The sequence below is a fragment of the Atractosteus spatula genome, chromosome 15, assembly GCF_055471065.1.
Source record: "Atractosteus spatula isolate fAtrSpa1 chromosome 15, fAtrSpa1.hap1, whole genome shotgun sequence".
NCBI lineage: Eukaryota > Metazoa > Chordata > Actinopteri > Semionotiformes > Lepisosteidae > Atractosteus > Atractosteus spatula.
Window position 1 is genome coordinate 6,542,109 of NC_142720.1, and position 17,456 is coordinate 6,559,564.

Below are 17,456 nucleotides of genomic sequence, written 5' to 3' on the forward strand. Positions count from 1 at the left end.
TGGCTTTTCACTTTCCAGACACACCACATATTTACCTACTGTATTACCTTATGTTACTGTAACTGAAATAGGAAATGTATGAGTGAACCATTTCTATGACCTCAGGTCCTTAAGTACTGCACATACAGCACAAACCTAAAATTGTTTGTGCCAGTGATATTCGCTCCTGGCCCTGGAGGGTCTCAGACTAACAGGTTTTCTAGGTAACATATAATCCTCAATAAGACCTGAAAAAAGTGGTAATACAGACCAATTAAGGGAACAGTAATAAAGTCAAATAGAGTCCAGGGTTTAATGAAAACCAGAAAGAATCAGGAGTGAATATCAGTGTTTCACACATAAGCTTGGTCATAGCTAGACGGTAGTTCTTCCCAATTTTTGTGAAAGGCATGCTGAAACAGTCCGCTGACACTTCGTTTAAAGCTTTATAGTGAGATGTTTTATGAAAAGGCTGTTTATCATCTTGTTACCACCAGAGGTGCCAAATCAAGCATGTTGCAAAGTATCTACAAAGACAGCAGCATTGATTTTCTATTTTTAGCATTTCCAGCTCCTAATGGACTAAAAACAGCAGCATACCACATCCTAAGCCACGCACGCAACATTTTTCTGACCTCTGCATCACAAGGACTTTTATGCATATCAGGAGAAACAGCAAAATATTTGAAGCAGCTTCTGCAATGTTAACAATAACACAAACATTTATGTGAGCAACGAAACAGAAAGGTCTCGAGTGGGGAAACATACACAACAAACTACATTCATGCATCTGTCCCTCCATTATCAGAAAGCCGCTTGCTCCTGCTAAGGAGTGTGGCCACCTGGAGCCTATCCTGGAAGCACAGGGCGCATGGTGGGACTGCACCCAGGCCTGGACTCCAGCCTACTGCAGGGAAACACACACAGGCGCACAGGGACAATTTAGAGACACCAGTTAACCAGCACATCTGTGGAAGGTGGGAGGAAACCGGGTACATCTGGAGAAAAGCCAGGAAGACACATCTGTGCTCCAGTCCCGAATCCCCACGCCGAACCCAAGAGCTGTGAGACGGCAGAGCTCACCATGCCACACAGTGGCACAACAGCTACCTCGCGGAATGAGAGTGAAAGTGTAATAAAACGGGAAAAACACAAACTGATAATACTACGGCTTAAGCTGCGTTTAGCGCCTTAGAAAAAGCCTGAAGAAAAATAGCTGGACACGCAAGCTGTGTCCAGGGATTTTTGCTCTGTAGTTTTCTTTTCCTGTTTTCCAGCAAAAATGGCGAAGTGAGACAAGGAAAAGAAAAAGGCCTGGGGATGTGATATGCACCATTTAAGTCTGAGAGCCCACCGGCTCTTAATAAGGCTCTTACCGGTCTGTGCGGTCCAGACGGCTCCGACTCCCTCCGCTTGGGCCGAGCCGAAGGCATCGAGTGGCACGGCGACTGGGCGGGGCTGGCGCTGGGCATCTCCTGCCGGCTTTCCGACGCCGAATGGCCCCGGCCCCCACTCCTCCGCGACACGTCCTCCTCGGCCACGGTGAGCATGCCCCGGGTCCTCCCTTCCTGCGTCTTTGGTCTCACCACGGCCTCGGCGCTCCCGTGGCCCCTCCTGCGCTCCTCGCTGTCCTCGATGGGCCGGAGCTCCTCCGCCTCCTCGTCCGTCGTGCCCGAGGTGCTGGGCTCGGCCCCCAGGTGGAAGTCCTTCAGCTCCGTCTCCTTGTCGATGATGACCCACTCCTTGCTGTCGAAGTCCTCCTCCTCCGCCAGGGGGACCGATTTGAAGGCGTTGCTGAGGGCTTCGTGCTCCACGGAGGCCGACACCTCGATCCGGCCGCTGACCTGCCTGTCCCCCTGCCCCGTGTCCACAGACAGCATCTGAGCTGGCTGGGAGGAGTACACCTGCCTGGATGGGGAGCCGAGGATGTCCATTCGAGACCTGGAGGAGAAACGAGGAGAAATCAGGAAGGCGAAGGGAGGAATGAAAGAAATGGGAGAATTTTCCATCAGCACTTTCATGAAGAACAAACAAAAGAATCTGGAAAAGGAAGGATCTTTTGCTGTCAAAAACTGAACAAGCAGCTCATCAGCAACTTAAAGCTAAGCATTGGTTATACAGAACCGGCAACGTTTTAATTTTTAAAAACATGTTTTTCTGAGATGTTTGAATGTTGACCTCATTCTTCTTCATTGAAGAAAAGGACATAAAGTGCACTGAAAAAGCATGTGAGAAATCTGTGAGAAAGATTACCTTCTGTCACAGACGTCCGCCCTTCCTTCAGCAGCTGAGAGCCGGTCAGACTCGGGGCTGGTGACCCGCCGGTTTCGCAGAGAGCGCACCTGGACACTAGGAGATTCTGGGGGGCCTCTGACCGGGGAGACAGGACAGGCCCCTCGGCTGGCATCTTCCTCCAGGGGACACTGCGCCTGGGGTTAAAACATACAACTAGTGTGATCTGCGGTTTTCTTTCTATCAACCAAGGACATCATTAAAAAACAAGACCTTAAAAACTGTCCAACCATTATCGCAGTGGGGGGGGGATCTTCTGTGTCTGCTGGTTTTTGTTCCAACTGGGCCCTTAATTACCAGTGCTAACTGGTGCCTGCAATTGTTGAGCTTGCTGGTTTAGACTTTTTTTCTGCCGAGTCGTTGGTTTTAAAAGCAACAACATACAAGTTATATCTGACAACTTCAGAACACAGAACTTTATACAGTCTCCACTCGACTAATTAAAATTAAATGTACTCATTTATTTTTTCTGGTTAGATTGCATTTGTTCTCTTATGTCTGACTAAAGAACTCTTAATGGGTGACCGGTTGATTATGAACAGACACAAGTGGATATGAAATCAGGCATCTCTCACAGCAAGGAGTCAGTTTTTCGTTCTCTTCAAGTCCAATGGGTTAGTTACACGTCAAAACACACACCTGAATGAGCCCTGCAACTCATGAATTAGCACGGGGTACCAATTAACATTGGCACCAATCACAAATCTCATTCAGATTTTTAAGATCTGAAAGAAAAAGTGAAAAATGTCTCAAACAGAAAATTGAAATAAATTAGCCTGACATTTTAACACAGCTAAAGCAAAACCAGGCAAAACAGGGGTACCCCAAGATTGAGAAACACTGCATTGCCCCTTAATTCCGGCTCTCCTGAGAAACTCTGATGAGATGCCGCAGTTCTGGTACGATCCTTACCTTTTTTAACACATACAGTACAGTAAGCCCTCATCCCAGGTTTTCACAGGAATAAAGCCTGAGTATCAAGTAATGCCGACCTATTCTGTGAGAACTGACTTCACCTACTCCATTACTATACCGTCACCTAATAACAACAGTTTAAAATCCAGCATGCGACAACTCCTTTAACTAAAAAGGTACAAAAAAAAGCCAGGAAATGCACGCTGGTGTAACAGCTGATAAACCTCCTTCTGAAAGGAGGACTTGGCCAGGTTACCTTGCTGATGCTGATCCTGAGTTTGTTGCGGTTGAAGTCTGTGTCTTCCCATACTTCCTCGTTCGGCGGTTGGACATCTCCCTGTCGCACGGGGATCACCGGAGGAGCATTCTCTTGGTCACTGAAGTGCTCGTCTTGGAGGACATCATCCGTATTCTCCCTCTGCAAGTCCCCGGGCACCGGAGTCACATTGACAATCCTGAAAGTAGACGGACCTCGTGCATTGGTTTGGGATTCACATAAACTCCTGGCTGAACAGATTGTCTTCAGCTCTGGTCCTGGAGATCCCCAGTGCAGCAGTGATCATGGGGAAACACTAAATCATCCATTTCAAGGGGCCTAGAACAATCTGACTGTGATCACTTAAACAGGTGATTCTTTAATTGAAGGAATTAGAGATTATTTTAAGCAGAAACCAGTATAATCTTCAGCCCTAAAAGACCAGAGATCCTTCATGCTTAATTGACCAATAATTGGGTGAGTCAATTCTCTCTTCTAATCTGTCATGTTCGTTTATTATTCTCTCTTGCAAGTCTTTGTCGGCGATTTGGTGTTACTGTTAGTTTACTTGTCTTCCACAGGGGCTATCTTCCCCGACCCAATTACTTCCTCTCGCAAATAAAAGTTGTGCTCTGAATAGTAACGATGTTGTGTGTCGGTTAATTCACATGTATGGTTGTATAATTAAATTAAACCATCACTGCAGGAGGATTTTTCTCACGACTCTTCTTTGAGACTTTATACTAAATGCTCCCAGCGTCCTCATTCAGTAATACTTTACCTAAAGGGCTAATAGCACATTAATGTAGTTTAAAATGAACAATTCTGTCTGCCACAAGCACGGCTCATGTGTTCATGTGAACTATTCTCTTTCTGACACATTTTTATGCATAAATCTCCCTGAACAAAAAAATAAAGCACATTTGGCAGTTTTATGTTATTTTATTTACAGTATTACTTGTGAAATAAAAGAAGGTCTAGACAGGGAAGATTATTATTAGGAGTGGTTTGCATAAAAATTCCACTTTCAAAAGGCTTGACATTTAGCTAGTTGGTGAAAAGTTTAATTTTGTATTCTGTTCATGATTTAAAAGCTTTCATCTGATAATTCAGAAAACAAATTAGGAATGCACTGTTGTTTTTTAATCACCCCGAAAGGACATTTCTACTTGAGTACTATTAAAGCTGTTTTTTTTTCTTTCATAATGAATGTTTAATATATGGCATAGCAAAATAACCCAATCAGGCCTTCCTGACACACTGGCAGAAGGAAGAAACAGAAACTCAAATGATGAAATTTTTAATTCTGCCAACATCACAGTATGATAACAACAAAGAACACAAATCTTTCTATAAAACTACACAGTTATGTCAGCAGGCCAGAGTGAGGAAATACAAAGTAATAATGATTCTCTTTTTACCTCAGGTAGTGTGCTGAACAGGAAAAGAGCTGCTTGAAAAGTGGAATAGTAAATCTATTTGTGATATACAGTAAAAAAATAAAATAGTTATACTGTATTTCTATAGAATAACTCTGAAGATTTTTTAAAATCAATCTCACTACTATAAGGTACAATTAAAGGACCATGTCCTGCTTGTACCAAACAATGTAAGCATTGAATATCTTAAACATTATATATGAATACTTTCCCCCAGAGCTTAGCTACTGACATCACATTTTCAACTGCCTTGAACAACAACCTTAAACTTAAGGGATTCTTATGAAGAAAATGAACTTTAGGTGTTTTATTCAACTCACCACAGGACTGCTGAATATCCACGATTTCTGAGGCACAGTTGTATGCCTGTGAGCGGTCCATGTAGACATATGCATATACTGTATAGGTGCATGCACATACACAACTGCTGCACTATTTTCTGTGAGACTTATGAGCCCCCACATCTTCGGCTCTGCACACACATTTTCAGCACGCCAAGCACGCTGGCAATCGGATATTGGCAGCTCTGCTGAGGGCTGACATGTACATGATACTAATGAAACAGTGCTTCTCAGAGACAATTTCAGAAGAGTAGGAAAGGATAAGCTAAGGATGTGCCGTAGGCAAGGATGCGCTGAAGCCCAGGATTTTAAGGCCATGTCAATTAGTGTAGCCTCTGCTAAACTCACATACCAGGTGACACAAAATCTGCAAGCTCTGTCTCTCCCACATTTCCTAAAGCTTTAAGCTATTTTTCAATGGTTCTGTGCCCATTTAGGGAAATCAGAAGGCTAGCCAGAATGAAAACCTCAGAATGAGGGAGAATACACAGGAATCCTGTGTCTCTGGGAGAGGACAATAAGGAACAAAAGGACAAGCGCAGAGCACATCCTGGGAGACCCAGATGAGCAAAGCTGTGCTGGTCTTACCCCACCATGGCCGCAGTCTGCCTTGTGTTGTGCTGTGGTGGGGTGGAGGTGCTGGTTGATAACAAGGAGTCGGTGCCTCCTTTCTCCCAGTCGAACGGCTCGTTCTCTGTTATGACGCGCTCCTTCATGCAGTTCTCAAACACCGACATTAAGAGCTGCGGAGCGCAGAAAAGGAGGTTAGGAGAAACTAGGTACCGTGTGCGATATCGGTCAAGGAAAAAGTGTTTATGCATGATATGTTTTTAAGTTACACCTTTTCCTTTGTACGAAACATCAGACTTTATCACAGACTTCTATAACAATAGTAGCATTTCAATTAAAAAATAATTCTAAGAAAAAAAATCCTGATTGGTCATGATCACGTATCATTTCAATCGTGAAGTTACCCATTTCACTGTCCAATCTCTCCCGAGCAGAGCAAGTTGTTTGTACAGGGAGTCTTTCAACAAACATATAGCATGTTATGGTGCTCCTTCTGTGTAAGTTCACAACATTAACTTGCATAATTAACCGCATATCAGCTGCATGAGAACTCAAGATTCTTCAGACACTGTGAACTCTGGAACAAATGTTTAAACATTCATAATAAATTAAAAAATAACTGAGGTTAAGGACCTGTACCTGATAGTCTGGTTTGGTGTAATAATCAAGGCCTACTACATGGTCTAAGAAGATGGAGAACTCTGTAGGCATGTGTTTGAGAAGTATCTTGTGGTCATATCTCTCTTTGATCTGGCCCACTTGCTCCTGTTAAAATCATTAACAGAGAAACTGCGTAAGTAATATTCTAGACATAGTATCAAAAGCCGATCAGCGACACTTGCGTTACTCATTTTGATTGCAGGTCTTGTAAAAACAGGTTTTACAAATGTTTAATACAACCTTCTTTCATCCCATAATTAGGACTACATTATTTCATGTTCACTGTGTTTATTAAAGACATTAATATTTAACCAACTTCTCTCCGTAAATGGAACATGCACTATTATTTATGAGCAATGCATTAATTGTATTAGGCAGGTTTTGCAAATGGTACCTACTTCACGCTAAGCATACCTTATCTTTAATTTTGCGCCACGGCAGTTGACCAACTGCAAATTCAACCAACATGTACAATAAGGACCACAAGTCATCATGACGACCCATTTCCTAAACATTAACAAAGAGGACAATAAATATTAAGTTAATGAAAACATGTTGATTTGTGACCGTAAGAAGAAATGTGTGCAGTACTTGCTGTAACTGTTGTACTGGGATAAGCCAAGGCTGTACAATTAATCTTCTGTTCAACTTAAATTGCTTGGGAAAGGATTTAATATGTGGCCATTTTGTATATCTTATGCAAAGTGATGAAGTGTATGAAATAGGGCCCTTGCTTTGAGGAGGAGGTGAGGAAGAGTACTGTGACTCTGAAGGAAACCTGAAGAGGTAGGAGAAAGGCTGTATTTAAAACTCTCTTAGTGTTCCGAGTATCTGTCTCACTATCAGAAAGAATTAAGTACTCTTCTCCTTAAAGTACAATACCACAGACAAAAGGACATTAAAGAAAAGAAGAACAGGCTGTTCTGTATTATGAATTCGTACAGATAGTTAACTAGGCACAAGTACAACTGAAACGTCTTTGGTTGTCTCCTGATGGAAGAAATAAATAAAAGATACTTACTTTGTTTTTATGTGCATTAACTGAAGCATAGCGAACTGTTCCCCGAAATCCTGCAACATTTCTAGGCTAAAAGGAGAAAATAATACAATGTACACTTTTAAATAGTCAAACAAACATTATTTTGTTTAACTACACATTAAGTCATACTTCAGAAGAATTTTTCTAACAGAGAGAAACTGGGACCTGTTTTGTAAACTAAACACTTACTGCAGGTGTCCTTACATGTCTGGATCAGTTGCCTGCTGCTACTTTCAATGAAATGTTTAATATTTTGCTTCAATAACTGTGATGTGTTTATTTGCACTTATTACAAGTATGACAATGTTAACCTGTTTCTTTCTGTGTAAAGTAAATGAAATGAATTAAACTTAAAAAGAAACTTCCCATCTAAAACAAATCAAAACAAACATTAAGGTCTCGCCAGGGATCTCACCAGGGGCTAGTGTGCTGTTTGACATTTAAAATCTCCGTACATTACAGATTGGCATATATATCTGTTAAAGCACATTAAGCTTTAGAATAAGAATTAATTTATAACTCTGTTATAAGTTATAAGTGTTCACTTTCTGATCTCAACAAGTATTAAAATATTAAGTGATTCCAAATTCGAATATTAACACATTAAAACACTTCATCACGTTAAAGATCAGTTATCCCCAGTATACAGTTATTTTCAACAGGGGGTGTCTATTGTTACACTTTCAGATTTGAAGGTTGACACTTGACTTTAAATACTTGGCGGCAACGTATTGTGAACAGATCAGCCCTACGCTCCCAAAAATATTTTGAATCGTGGAAATAACAAAAGCCGAAATCCAAGCACGCTCTGGCGATCAGAATTGGTGACTCGTGCCCAGATCTAGAACTGTTTTCCAGAAGAAACTGCCGGATGCTTTTTGAGCCACAGCAGCTCTGCACATGCAGGGGTGGCGGTGCGGTGAACTGGAGCTCCTGTGCATGTTGCCCAGACAGACGCAGACAGGACTCTGGGTGGGGGGGCTGTAACACTCCTGCTGCCTGCGCCCTATTCATCTGACAAAACTGACCCCTGCAAGGAAACATGGGCAAACATTTCTCGACTTCAATCCAACTGGCAACCCTTAATTGAATTCTACAAGTATCCATGTAAAACTTTGGAGTCTAGATTCAGTGACATTACAGCATAAGCCACACCTGATTGCTCCAGCTGTTTTCATACCAGTAGAAAGCGTTGAGGATTGTACTCGTTTCATCCGTAACACTGTACCAGCTGTCTGCACAAACCAGTTATTGAGGTATCAGCGTGCAGCAGATTGCTCTTAAGGATGCTTTTAAGTCTGCAGACTGTGCTCCCTCCTCCCCCCCACTGGATGAAATCCCTGATGAGACCCCTGCCCAGCAGTACGAAAAGGAAAGCTCAGTGACATCACACTCACAATGTTACTCTGTGAAACAGTGACTGTGATGGGAGCAACAGGTCAAGCATGCGCTTCAAAATAAAAGGCCAAAAGGAACTGTAAAACACAAGAACAAAAGGAGAAACAAAATCACCACTGTGTGAGAAAACAGAATAACTGCAAAACAATAGAGAAAACCAAATCAGGAGGTGAAGATATTTTGATGAATATAAATAAATATAGATAAATATATTTAAATATAGAAGATAAGGCTGATGAGTCATAAAATAATGCATTGCTGTTACTTAAAACTTATGAAGTAATCTTTCTTTTCCATTCTTTCACTTTCAGCTTGTGGCTCTGTCTCTGCTAACCTGTTAGCCCTGCTGTTCGAGAAAGAAGCCCTTTTGAACTTACTGTACATTCCTGATCTGGAAAAGGCAAAAGTTATTTAGCACAAAGGTGTGCAGCCATCCTGTTTTCGTGTTGCATTGGATGGATTATTTTCAGAAGCTACTTTTTCTGCAATATTTACATCCTACAGCAATTGTCTAACCAGAGACAACACCAGAGATGGACTCAGAACAATTACAGTACATCAATGTCTCCCAGGAGGATGTGATTAATTCAGTTATAAAACTGTTTTTATTCACATGAAACTGTGCAATAGTATAAGGCTATAAAACCTTTATAATATGAACCTGTATATGTTGCAGCTGCATCGCCAAACTAAACAACAAGAACAAGTCTCCAAGAAAGAAACACTAATAAACATTTAATTACTATTTCACAGTTAGATACTGAATTTTTCTGTCTTTGGGGACAAACAAGAAATTGGAAAACAAACTTGGTCTTGAAATGTACTCTTCAAAGAAGAAAAATGAGAATTTTCACTCTTCGGAAAAGGAGCTTTTTATGTGGTATGTTGTGCCCTTCATTCTACTGTATTTTCTACTTTTTATTATTTTTGTTTATAATATAATTTGGGGTCCGTCCTTCAAATTCAAAACTAATTTCAAACAGATAAATGAAAGTTATTCTGACTACAAAAGTTTTTCCCAGTTCCTTTTGCATTTGAACTCTTTTAAACTCTGAAGGCACGTGCATTGCAACCCTATTTCCACACTTTGAATTTTTTTTGCTATGAATAATAAGTCTTCTAAATTCATGTTTGAATACAGTAAAATCATCAGAGATAATCAAGCCTTTTTTGTCCAAACACAATGATTTCAGTGCTGGTAAAGAGAAGGTAACTTTACAAGAGCGTCCTTCTAAAAGAGATACAGGTATTTATGTCATTAGGCATCTAAAACTAAAACACTAAAAACATTCAAACAGGACCACCTATTTTCTATCCAGTATCATTTAGGACAAAACATTAACTGCAATGCAGTGACAATAATATGTTCTTCTCTAATCTTAAGGTAACTTAATGACTGAATGAGAAGAATTAACATTAAGTATCACTTCATCAGAGTCTTTATGGAGCATCATAAAATTAGGTGTTCTATCTAATTAGGAATATGGTAATGAGTTTTACAATACAATATTTACAGCCAGTAATGGTTGTCACACTACATGCATTCTGTCCGATCTATTAATCTCTCTATTACAGTAAACTGTGTTATCGTGACAAAACAAAGCTTAATTCCAGCAACATTTAAACATCTGGTACTCTTCAGGCAAATAATCACAACTCCTAGACAAAGGTCAGCCCTGCCTGATGCTAAATAAAATACCTCTACTGCTTGTTTTACACTCAAAAAGTGTTAGTGTACAGAATATTAAGCCCTGTATCTTAAGTGAATTCAGACAAACAAGTATTAAAATAAAAATGATGAAAAACAGGGGTATTTTCTGTGCAGTCTAATGCAATCCAAAGGCATCATGGTTCAGCCCCATTTTATTTCTGCAGAGATATACTGCACAAGTGTTGCTATAGTAACTAATGCTACATTCTATTGCTAATCACCACTGGTGCCAAATGTTCCACACAGAAAATGCAGTGAAATAATGCAGAGCTTTATGCTGCACAAAAATTGAGGAACCTAATACGGGTTATGCAAGCATCAGATTGACGCTTCATTGCAGACTGGGCAATGGACAGTGGAAACACTTTGCTCGACATCGAAAATCATGTCAGACCCAGGTTAAAGACCAACCTCAACCCGCCCACCGGTGGCAATTTAGAAACTGGTACTTGATGGTGAGATACCACAAGTCAGAAGCAGGAAACAAACCTCTGGCAAACAAGTAATCATCAAGCACTGAATAGCAGCTCGCAGATGGGTGAAATGAATTAAATTTTGGTTGGATGAACTGAACACGGTTAGCTCTCACCCCCGATAATTAGTGCATTTGCCAATGCCCATCAATTGACTATACAGTATATATGCTTCACTAGTAAAAATGTCTCCAATATAAAAATATTTAAAAAATTTAATATTCCAAACATGTTTTATTAATTTGCAGTGGGTTGCCTGCACAAGATGAGAAAGTAGAGCCTGTAGTTTAAAATCTCTTCCCTCTTTGCCTTCAGTGTCATTTACACTATTTGACGAAGGTCATTTTCCACTGAAGGATTTGCCACTTCCTCAGTTTATCGTGGCTTGAGAACACTGCTGCAGTGCAGGACGAATCACTAGAGGCTTGCATTCCTAATCAATGAAGAGCAGCTGAGTCAGCTACAAGAAACACACACACACAAAAACCCTGTACATCACCCACTGAATCAAACATTCATCTCACAACGCAGCTCTCAGAAGAAAATGTAAAATGATTGGGATGAAGACACTGATATCACCAAGGCTTAGACAGCCAGTATTCATAAGTATTGTAAAATAAGCAACATAACAAATGCATGGCAAAGGAACTATAAATATTCCTGTATACTCCTTTATTCAAGAAACATTTCCTATTCTACTAGCTTCAGGTAATATTGTGTGGGTTTAACACTATGAAAATGTGGTAGTGTAGTGTAGTGGATAAGCCTTTGGAACTGACAGACCCTGGTGCAAAAACTGCTGTTGGACCTTGAGTGATGTACTGTACAGTACTCCAGTTAGTCCACCCAGCTTTATAAGAGGGGACTAGAATTATTGGGGGTTAATCCCACCCAGGTGGTGAGTCACATGCTCCCGAGTCCACGCTACAGAAACCAGGATGAGCTCTGGACTAATGAGCCAGTGAACCTGGTCTGGACCTTTTTTAAAGAATGAAAAGCCTAATAAGTGAATAAGTGGAGATTAATAATTCAGGATGATACACTAGAAGATAAGATCACTTTATTGGCCATTTACAATTTCTTCTATTAGGAATTTGTCTTTTCGCATACCCCAACTTGCTCTCCATGACACAGATAGGGAGAGAAGCTTGGGGTCAGACGCAGGGTCAGCCATTTATACAGCGCCCCTGGAGCAGTTGGGGTTAAGGGCCTTGCTCAGGGGCCCAACGGAGTAGGATTCCTCTGCTGGCTGCGGGATTTGAACCAGCAACCTTCCAGCCACAGATTCAGATCCTTAGCCACAGAGCCACCGCTCCCCCCTCACTCACACATACTCGGGAAATTACTGTAGTTGGAAATACAACCATTTTTTTTCCATATTCAGATACACACCACACAGTTTGGAATCAGTTGTGTATTTCAGTCACAGGAGGAGGAGGTGCTGACAGGCTGCTCCAATCCGACCATCCATCAACGTTTGACACACCACAGGCTCGGCAGCAACATACAGGAGGTTCAGTGCAGATTGGAGGAAAGAGGTGCGTCCCTCTGTACCCAGTAGGTACCCAGGCTCTGAGAGGACCTTGACTGACTAATATCAGGCCTGCCTCCCGTGCCGCTGAGCTGAATCCCAGGCTCAGTTACTTAGTTACAAGACCCAGGCAACATCCAGATCTCAGATCTCAACCCGCACTCGGACAAAGTGCAACACACAAGAGATAATGCTACTTGCTTCCATTATCTGTCATAACATGGCACAACACATTTTTATTCTGACAGATGCCACATTTATTTTGTCTTGCTTACAACACTCTGAGTGCTTCTCAATTGCAACCTCACCAAGTACGAAAAATTATCACTAGGATACCTTCTTAATGTAAGAGAGCTGTTACAAACTGAACACCAAACTAAAATGGCAAAGTGAGAGGGAGATTTCCTTTTTTATTTTGCGACCAATCACATTTACATAATAAGATGCATTTTCAAATCTTTGACTGTTCCCTTCATTGAGTTACATGTGAAATGCCTTACAGTTGAAATTCCAAAACCACCTTGTGAATATGATTTACACCGCAAAATACATATTCCATACTGATATCAAAGCAAGACCTTAAAAGGGCTAATTGGAAACAAGCAAAAAAAATTCCATATTTCATCTCAAATAGGATTAGAGAAAAACAGTTTTAAAAAACTGTTTTTGCATACATACAAATGTCACTTATTTCTATTTCTTAACATCACCATAAAACAAAAAATCGGAACTTAATCCAACATTAAACCAGGTACATTTGTTTGCAAAGGAAATGTAACTGCACAACAGAAGTAAGAATGATTATGATTATGTCTCCAAACATACAGTCCCCTTGATCAGATGTTTAAATTAAGACACTTATGACTACATGAGGACAAACTGTGGTCATTCATTAGTATTACACTATTAAATAATTTGCCTGATACTTGGATCCAAAGCTGTTGACATTTCATTTAATTTGGAGTGTATCGGTTGACTGTGAGGGAAATAAAGACTCTACTATCTATTTTCGTAATAAAATAAATTTCAAAACACAGTATCTGCAAGTGTTCATTGGGAATTACTATAGAAAACAATTAACAATTTTTTTACTGCATCTGAGATATAAAAACGAGGAAAAACAAATCACAATCAATGTATCGTTAATGGATCTGCACTGGAAATTCACTATCTTACTGATTATCTCAAGCAGTTCTCATCCAAAGTGCTCATTATCTTTATGATTCAAGTTAGAATCATCTAATCATTTTTCATCAAGAAACACTGCGTCTTCTTTGGGTGTTGTGATCAACAACCTTTTTGAAAACCTTTCAATTTTGACCAAGTTCCAATTCAGAACGTGTAGTAATTTATGTATATTGCAAATCCATTTACAGTTTAGGACGAGTAGTCCTTTCTGATAATTAAACTGATGGCATAATTAAATACTTGTTAAGCAAACATGATTTCCGTTCAACACTTGCAAGAATAATTACACTTCTGTCTCAATGTATGATACGGTAGCTTGTTAAAACAGTTTTTCCTGCATGATTGAGCACTCAAAGCTAACAAATCAATTGGTCAAGGGATTCGTATCTTTTTTCAGCTTGGTTTAGCAAAACCACTAGGGTGGATGAAAACAGAATATGGTTCTGATGCTTTAAAAGGTCAGCAGAAATGAATGTCACTAACTCAGACTTTACTTTGTTCCCTGAGTAGGTCCTTTCTTTCGTTTCAAAAACAATGACACTGGTGCCCTGTGTGATCGTTCTTAGGTTCTGGTAAAATGGAGTGAGACTGACACACACAAAATGTTGCAGAAAAAACGGATTAGTGGGCTAGTGCTTGCTTTCCTAGCTCGCCCACAGTACTGTCTTATCACCAAGGACAGTGTGATGAGGGGCTGTGTTAGACCATTGTCACATGCCCTTTGTGGCCTGTCACAGGACGTTTGTACAGTATATAGTTTTATAAGTATCAATTGCTATGTTATTTCTGTATGATATATATATTTTTTGTCTGTTACCTGTTGTGGATTCACAATGTCTTGCACCGATCTCTTCCTCCATCTTGTGTCCCTTTAAATGGAGGTTCACCTATCCATCAAGAGGACCGGGGGTGGTGCTTATAGTATATAACCAGGACTTGGTGGTATAATGTTTTTGGTTGGGTTTTTTCTGTCATGGTGTTTTTCTTTTTGCACTTGTTGGTTTGGTTTCTTTTAATAAACCTGCACTTCCTTTGGTCCTTCTCTGATGGTACGGTGTTTTTTTTATTTAGCTGACTTACTTATACTGAGTAGTTAGTCACAGGCAACAACACACTCGGTTTATTCTAACCGTTTTTCAAGACAGACACCGCCATTAAACAACCAGTCATTGTAAAACTAGATGCCCTATGAGACTAAACCACACACGAGACCTATTGCTGTTGTGTAATAAGACTATAGCACGTCTTTCTCTATGAAACTAATAAATAACAGCTGCAATTTGTTACTAATTGATCTGGATCTGGACTAACTTCCAGATGGAAGAATTCGACAGGTACAAACTGTAAAGAGAACTGTGTAATATCCTCCTTACAAGAAACATTCAAATTTGGCAAATGTTGCCGAGGATACTGTACAGCTGAGTTAGTTATACTAACTCTCAGTACAACACACTTTCCAGTTTCTATACATTTATAATGTTTTTCTAAAACATCAGAACATTGGGAAACAAATAGAGCTGCAATGCATTTTTTGCCTCTAGTTATTCTGCAAATAAAGTTCACATTGCTTGTTAATGCTAGTGAAGTCAAAACTGCTTTCATGTGGTATACATTAAGAATGTATGTTAGTCATTAGTAACTCATCATGAGTGAAAAGTGCCTTAGGTTTTCCTCTTGAAAACTGGGTAGTCAGGAAAATGAGAAGTCTCTTTAAATCCTAGTAATCAGATTACATACCTAACTCAGATCAGAAGAAAGCAGTTTGTCTAACACTTCTATAAATTACAGACAGACATATGTAATAACAAATTGTCTTTCAGACACAGCATATTTTTTGACAAATTAACATTTCTCAAACCAGATTAATCAATTTCTTTAATATTCACAGCTAGAAACTTTCAACATTCAATTTCAGTTCCTAAACTACAATAGCTTCTTAACAGTTTTTTTTTGCACACACTATTGAAATTACCCCTAAACCAAAAGCAAGTTCTATGGTGAAGTGGTGTGATTTCAAAGCTCTGCATTCCTGTAACTGTGCTTGAATCATTTTTTTTTATATTATCTGGTACTAAATCCATGAGGCAATGTGACATGAGCCAATAGTAAAAATGAAAATAGCAAGTTATACAGCTAGCAAGAGCCACGACTGAAACAGCAGTTACTTACAGGTCTGACTTCTCCATTAGTGTTGGTGTATTGTCGTGCAAGACCAAAGTCTAACATGTAGCATTTTCTGTATGTTGAGGGGAGCCGTCCCATTGCAAAGTTAGACTGGAAAAGAGAAGACAATGCATTCAGCACAGCAAGAGCTCTCATCAATCAAACACTCAACAAATCTAATATTAATTAAGGAATTGAGAGAATCTTGATCATAATCATTCCAATAATACATTCCTCATAAATCCACATATCTACAGAAAGGCATTTATAATGGTAAAGAAAAGAACGATTTCTCAATTTCTCATGCAGGAGCAACATATATTGAGATACAGGCAGCAGGAGAAAAAGATATCCTGCATGCATTCTTTGGAAAATGTTTTTATGTACTGTTTTTAAATTAACAAAAGCAGACAGAGTGGCTTTCACTGTTACACAGTAATGTCCTGGTCAATCATAGAAATGTAAACACCTTTGCTGTTTTGGGACTTTTGGTCAAAATTAGTATCTTGAAAACCCACTATACAGCTTTTCCTCCTGAGTGCCTGACTGGTCCAGAGGTTCTAGTGATGTGTGTACAGTATGTGACAGCACGAAGAATCAAAGCAGTGTGGACCCTAGGAGATAGTGAGTAAACGGACACCCCAGGATATCTCTCCCACAGCAGCAGGGAACACAGACAAGAAATAAGCATTTAAAAAACACTACAGCTTGTTTAATGCTAGGGTACAACCATGATGGCTAAACTCAAAAATCTAATACATTGATAGTGCTGCATCTGTATAATGATATAATGCATTTTGACATTTTAGGCATCTCATAAACCTAAATTATACAATAGATATAATATAATTAGATCTTTCGGTAACATTAACATTCCTCTTGAAAATTATTGAAAAACATTGCTTTAAGGTAGGTACTGCAGTAGAATTCCCTTTTTTCTAAACATAAGAGCCAAGATCAGCAGAACGCCTGTTTAAAAACAGACACCAAGTTTCTTGCCTGGACTTTCTGCATTGCAGGAAACTGATTTAAACTTAAACCTCCCTGTTGATAATGTGGGTCTGGATTAATCCTAGCGTGAATCTCCTATCAGAAATGCTAAGATTCAGGACAACCTCAGAAAAATTGAAAAAGATGAAGTGGCATAATACAGGAATGTGTTCCAAATGTAACGCTCATAAAGGATCATTATTGCACTTATGGTATTGTCAGCACATACAGTCACTCTGGAACCTCCACAGTGGGGAAAGCTCTCAGGCACCTAAATATCTCAATTCCACTTACTCCCATTCCATGTAACCTTGGTGATTCATCAAAGGTTAAAGTAGCAATTCAATCTAAAAATACTTTTTTGAATCTCTGTATTACTGCTTAAAAAAATAATATTGCGAAAACGGGTGGACAGTACAGGACCGTCACACAAAGAATGGATTAAAGAGGCTGTATCACAAGTTAAATTTGAAAAGGTTTCAGATAATTTATAGGGGAAACTTAATAAGTA

General features: G+C 39.7%; 1 protein-coding gene across 1 annotated transcript in view; it reads right to left on the reverse strand.

Annotated features, from left to right (window-relative positions):
* LOC148819931 (tau-tubulin kinase 1-like) overlaps positions 1-17,456 on the reverse strand; it is a 44,957-nt gene that overhangs the window by 18,330 nt on the left and 9,171 nt on the right. Inside the window, exons 5-12 of the mRNA XM_088933685.1 lie at positions 15,962-16,066; positions 7,474-7,539; positions 6,867-6,959; positions 6,432-6,557; positions 5,811-5,965; positions 3,443-3,641; positions 2,233-2,408; positions 1,356-1,920 (exon numbers count right to left, since the gene is read on the reverse strand). Of these exons, the coding sequence (XP_088789811.1) occupies positions 1,356-1,920; positions 2,233-2,408; positions 3,443-3,641; positions 5,811-5,965; positions 6,432-6,557; positions 6,867-6,959; positions 7,474-7,539; positions 15,962-16,066 (1,485 nt within the window). The remainder of the gene's footprint in view (positions 1-1,355; positions 1,921-2,232; positions 2,409-3,442; positions 3,642-5,810; positions 5,966-6,431; positions 6,558-6,866; positions 6,960-7,473; positions 7,540-15,961; positions 16,067-17,456) is intronic.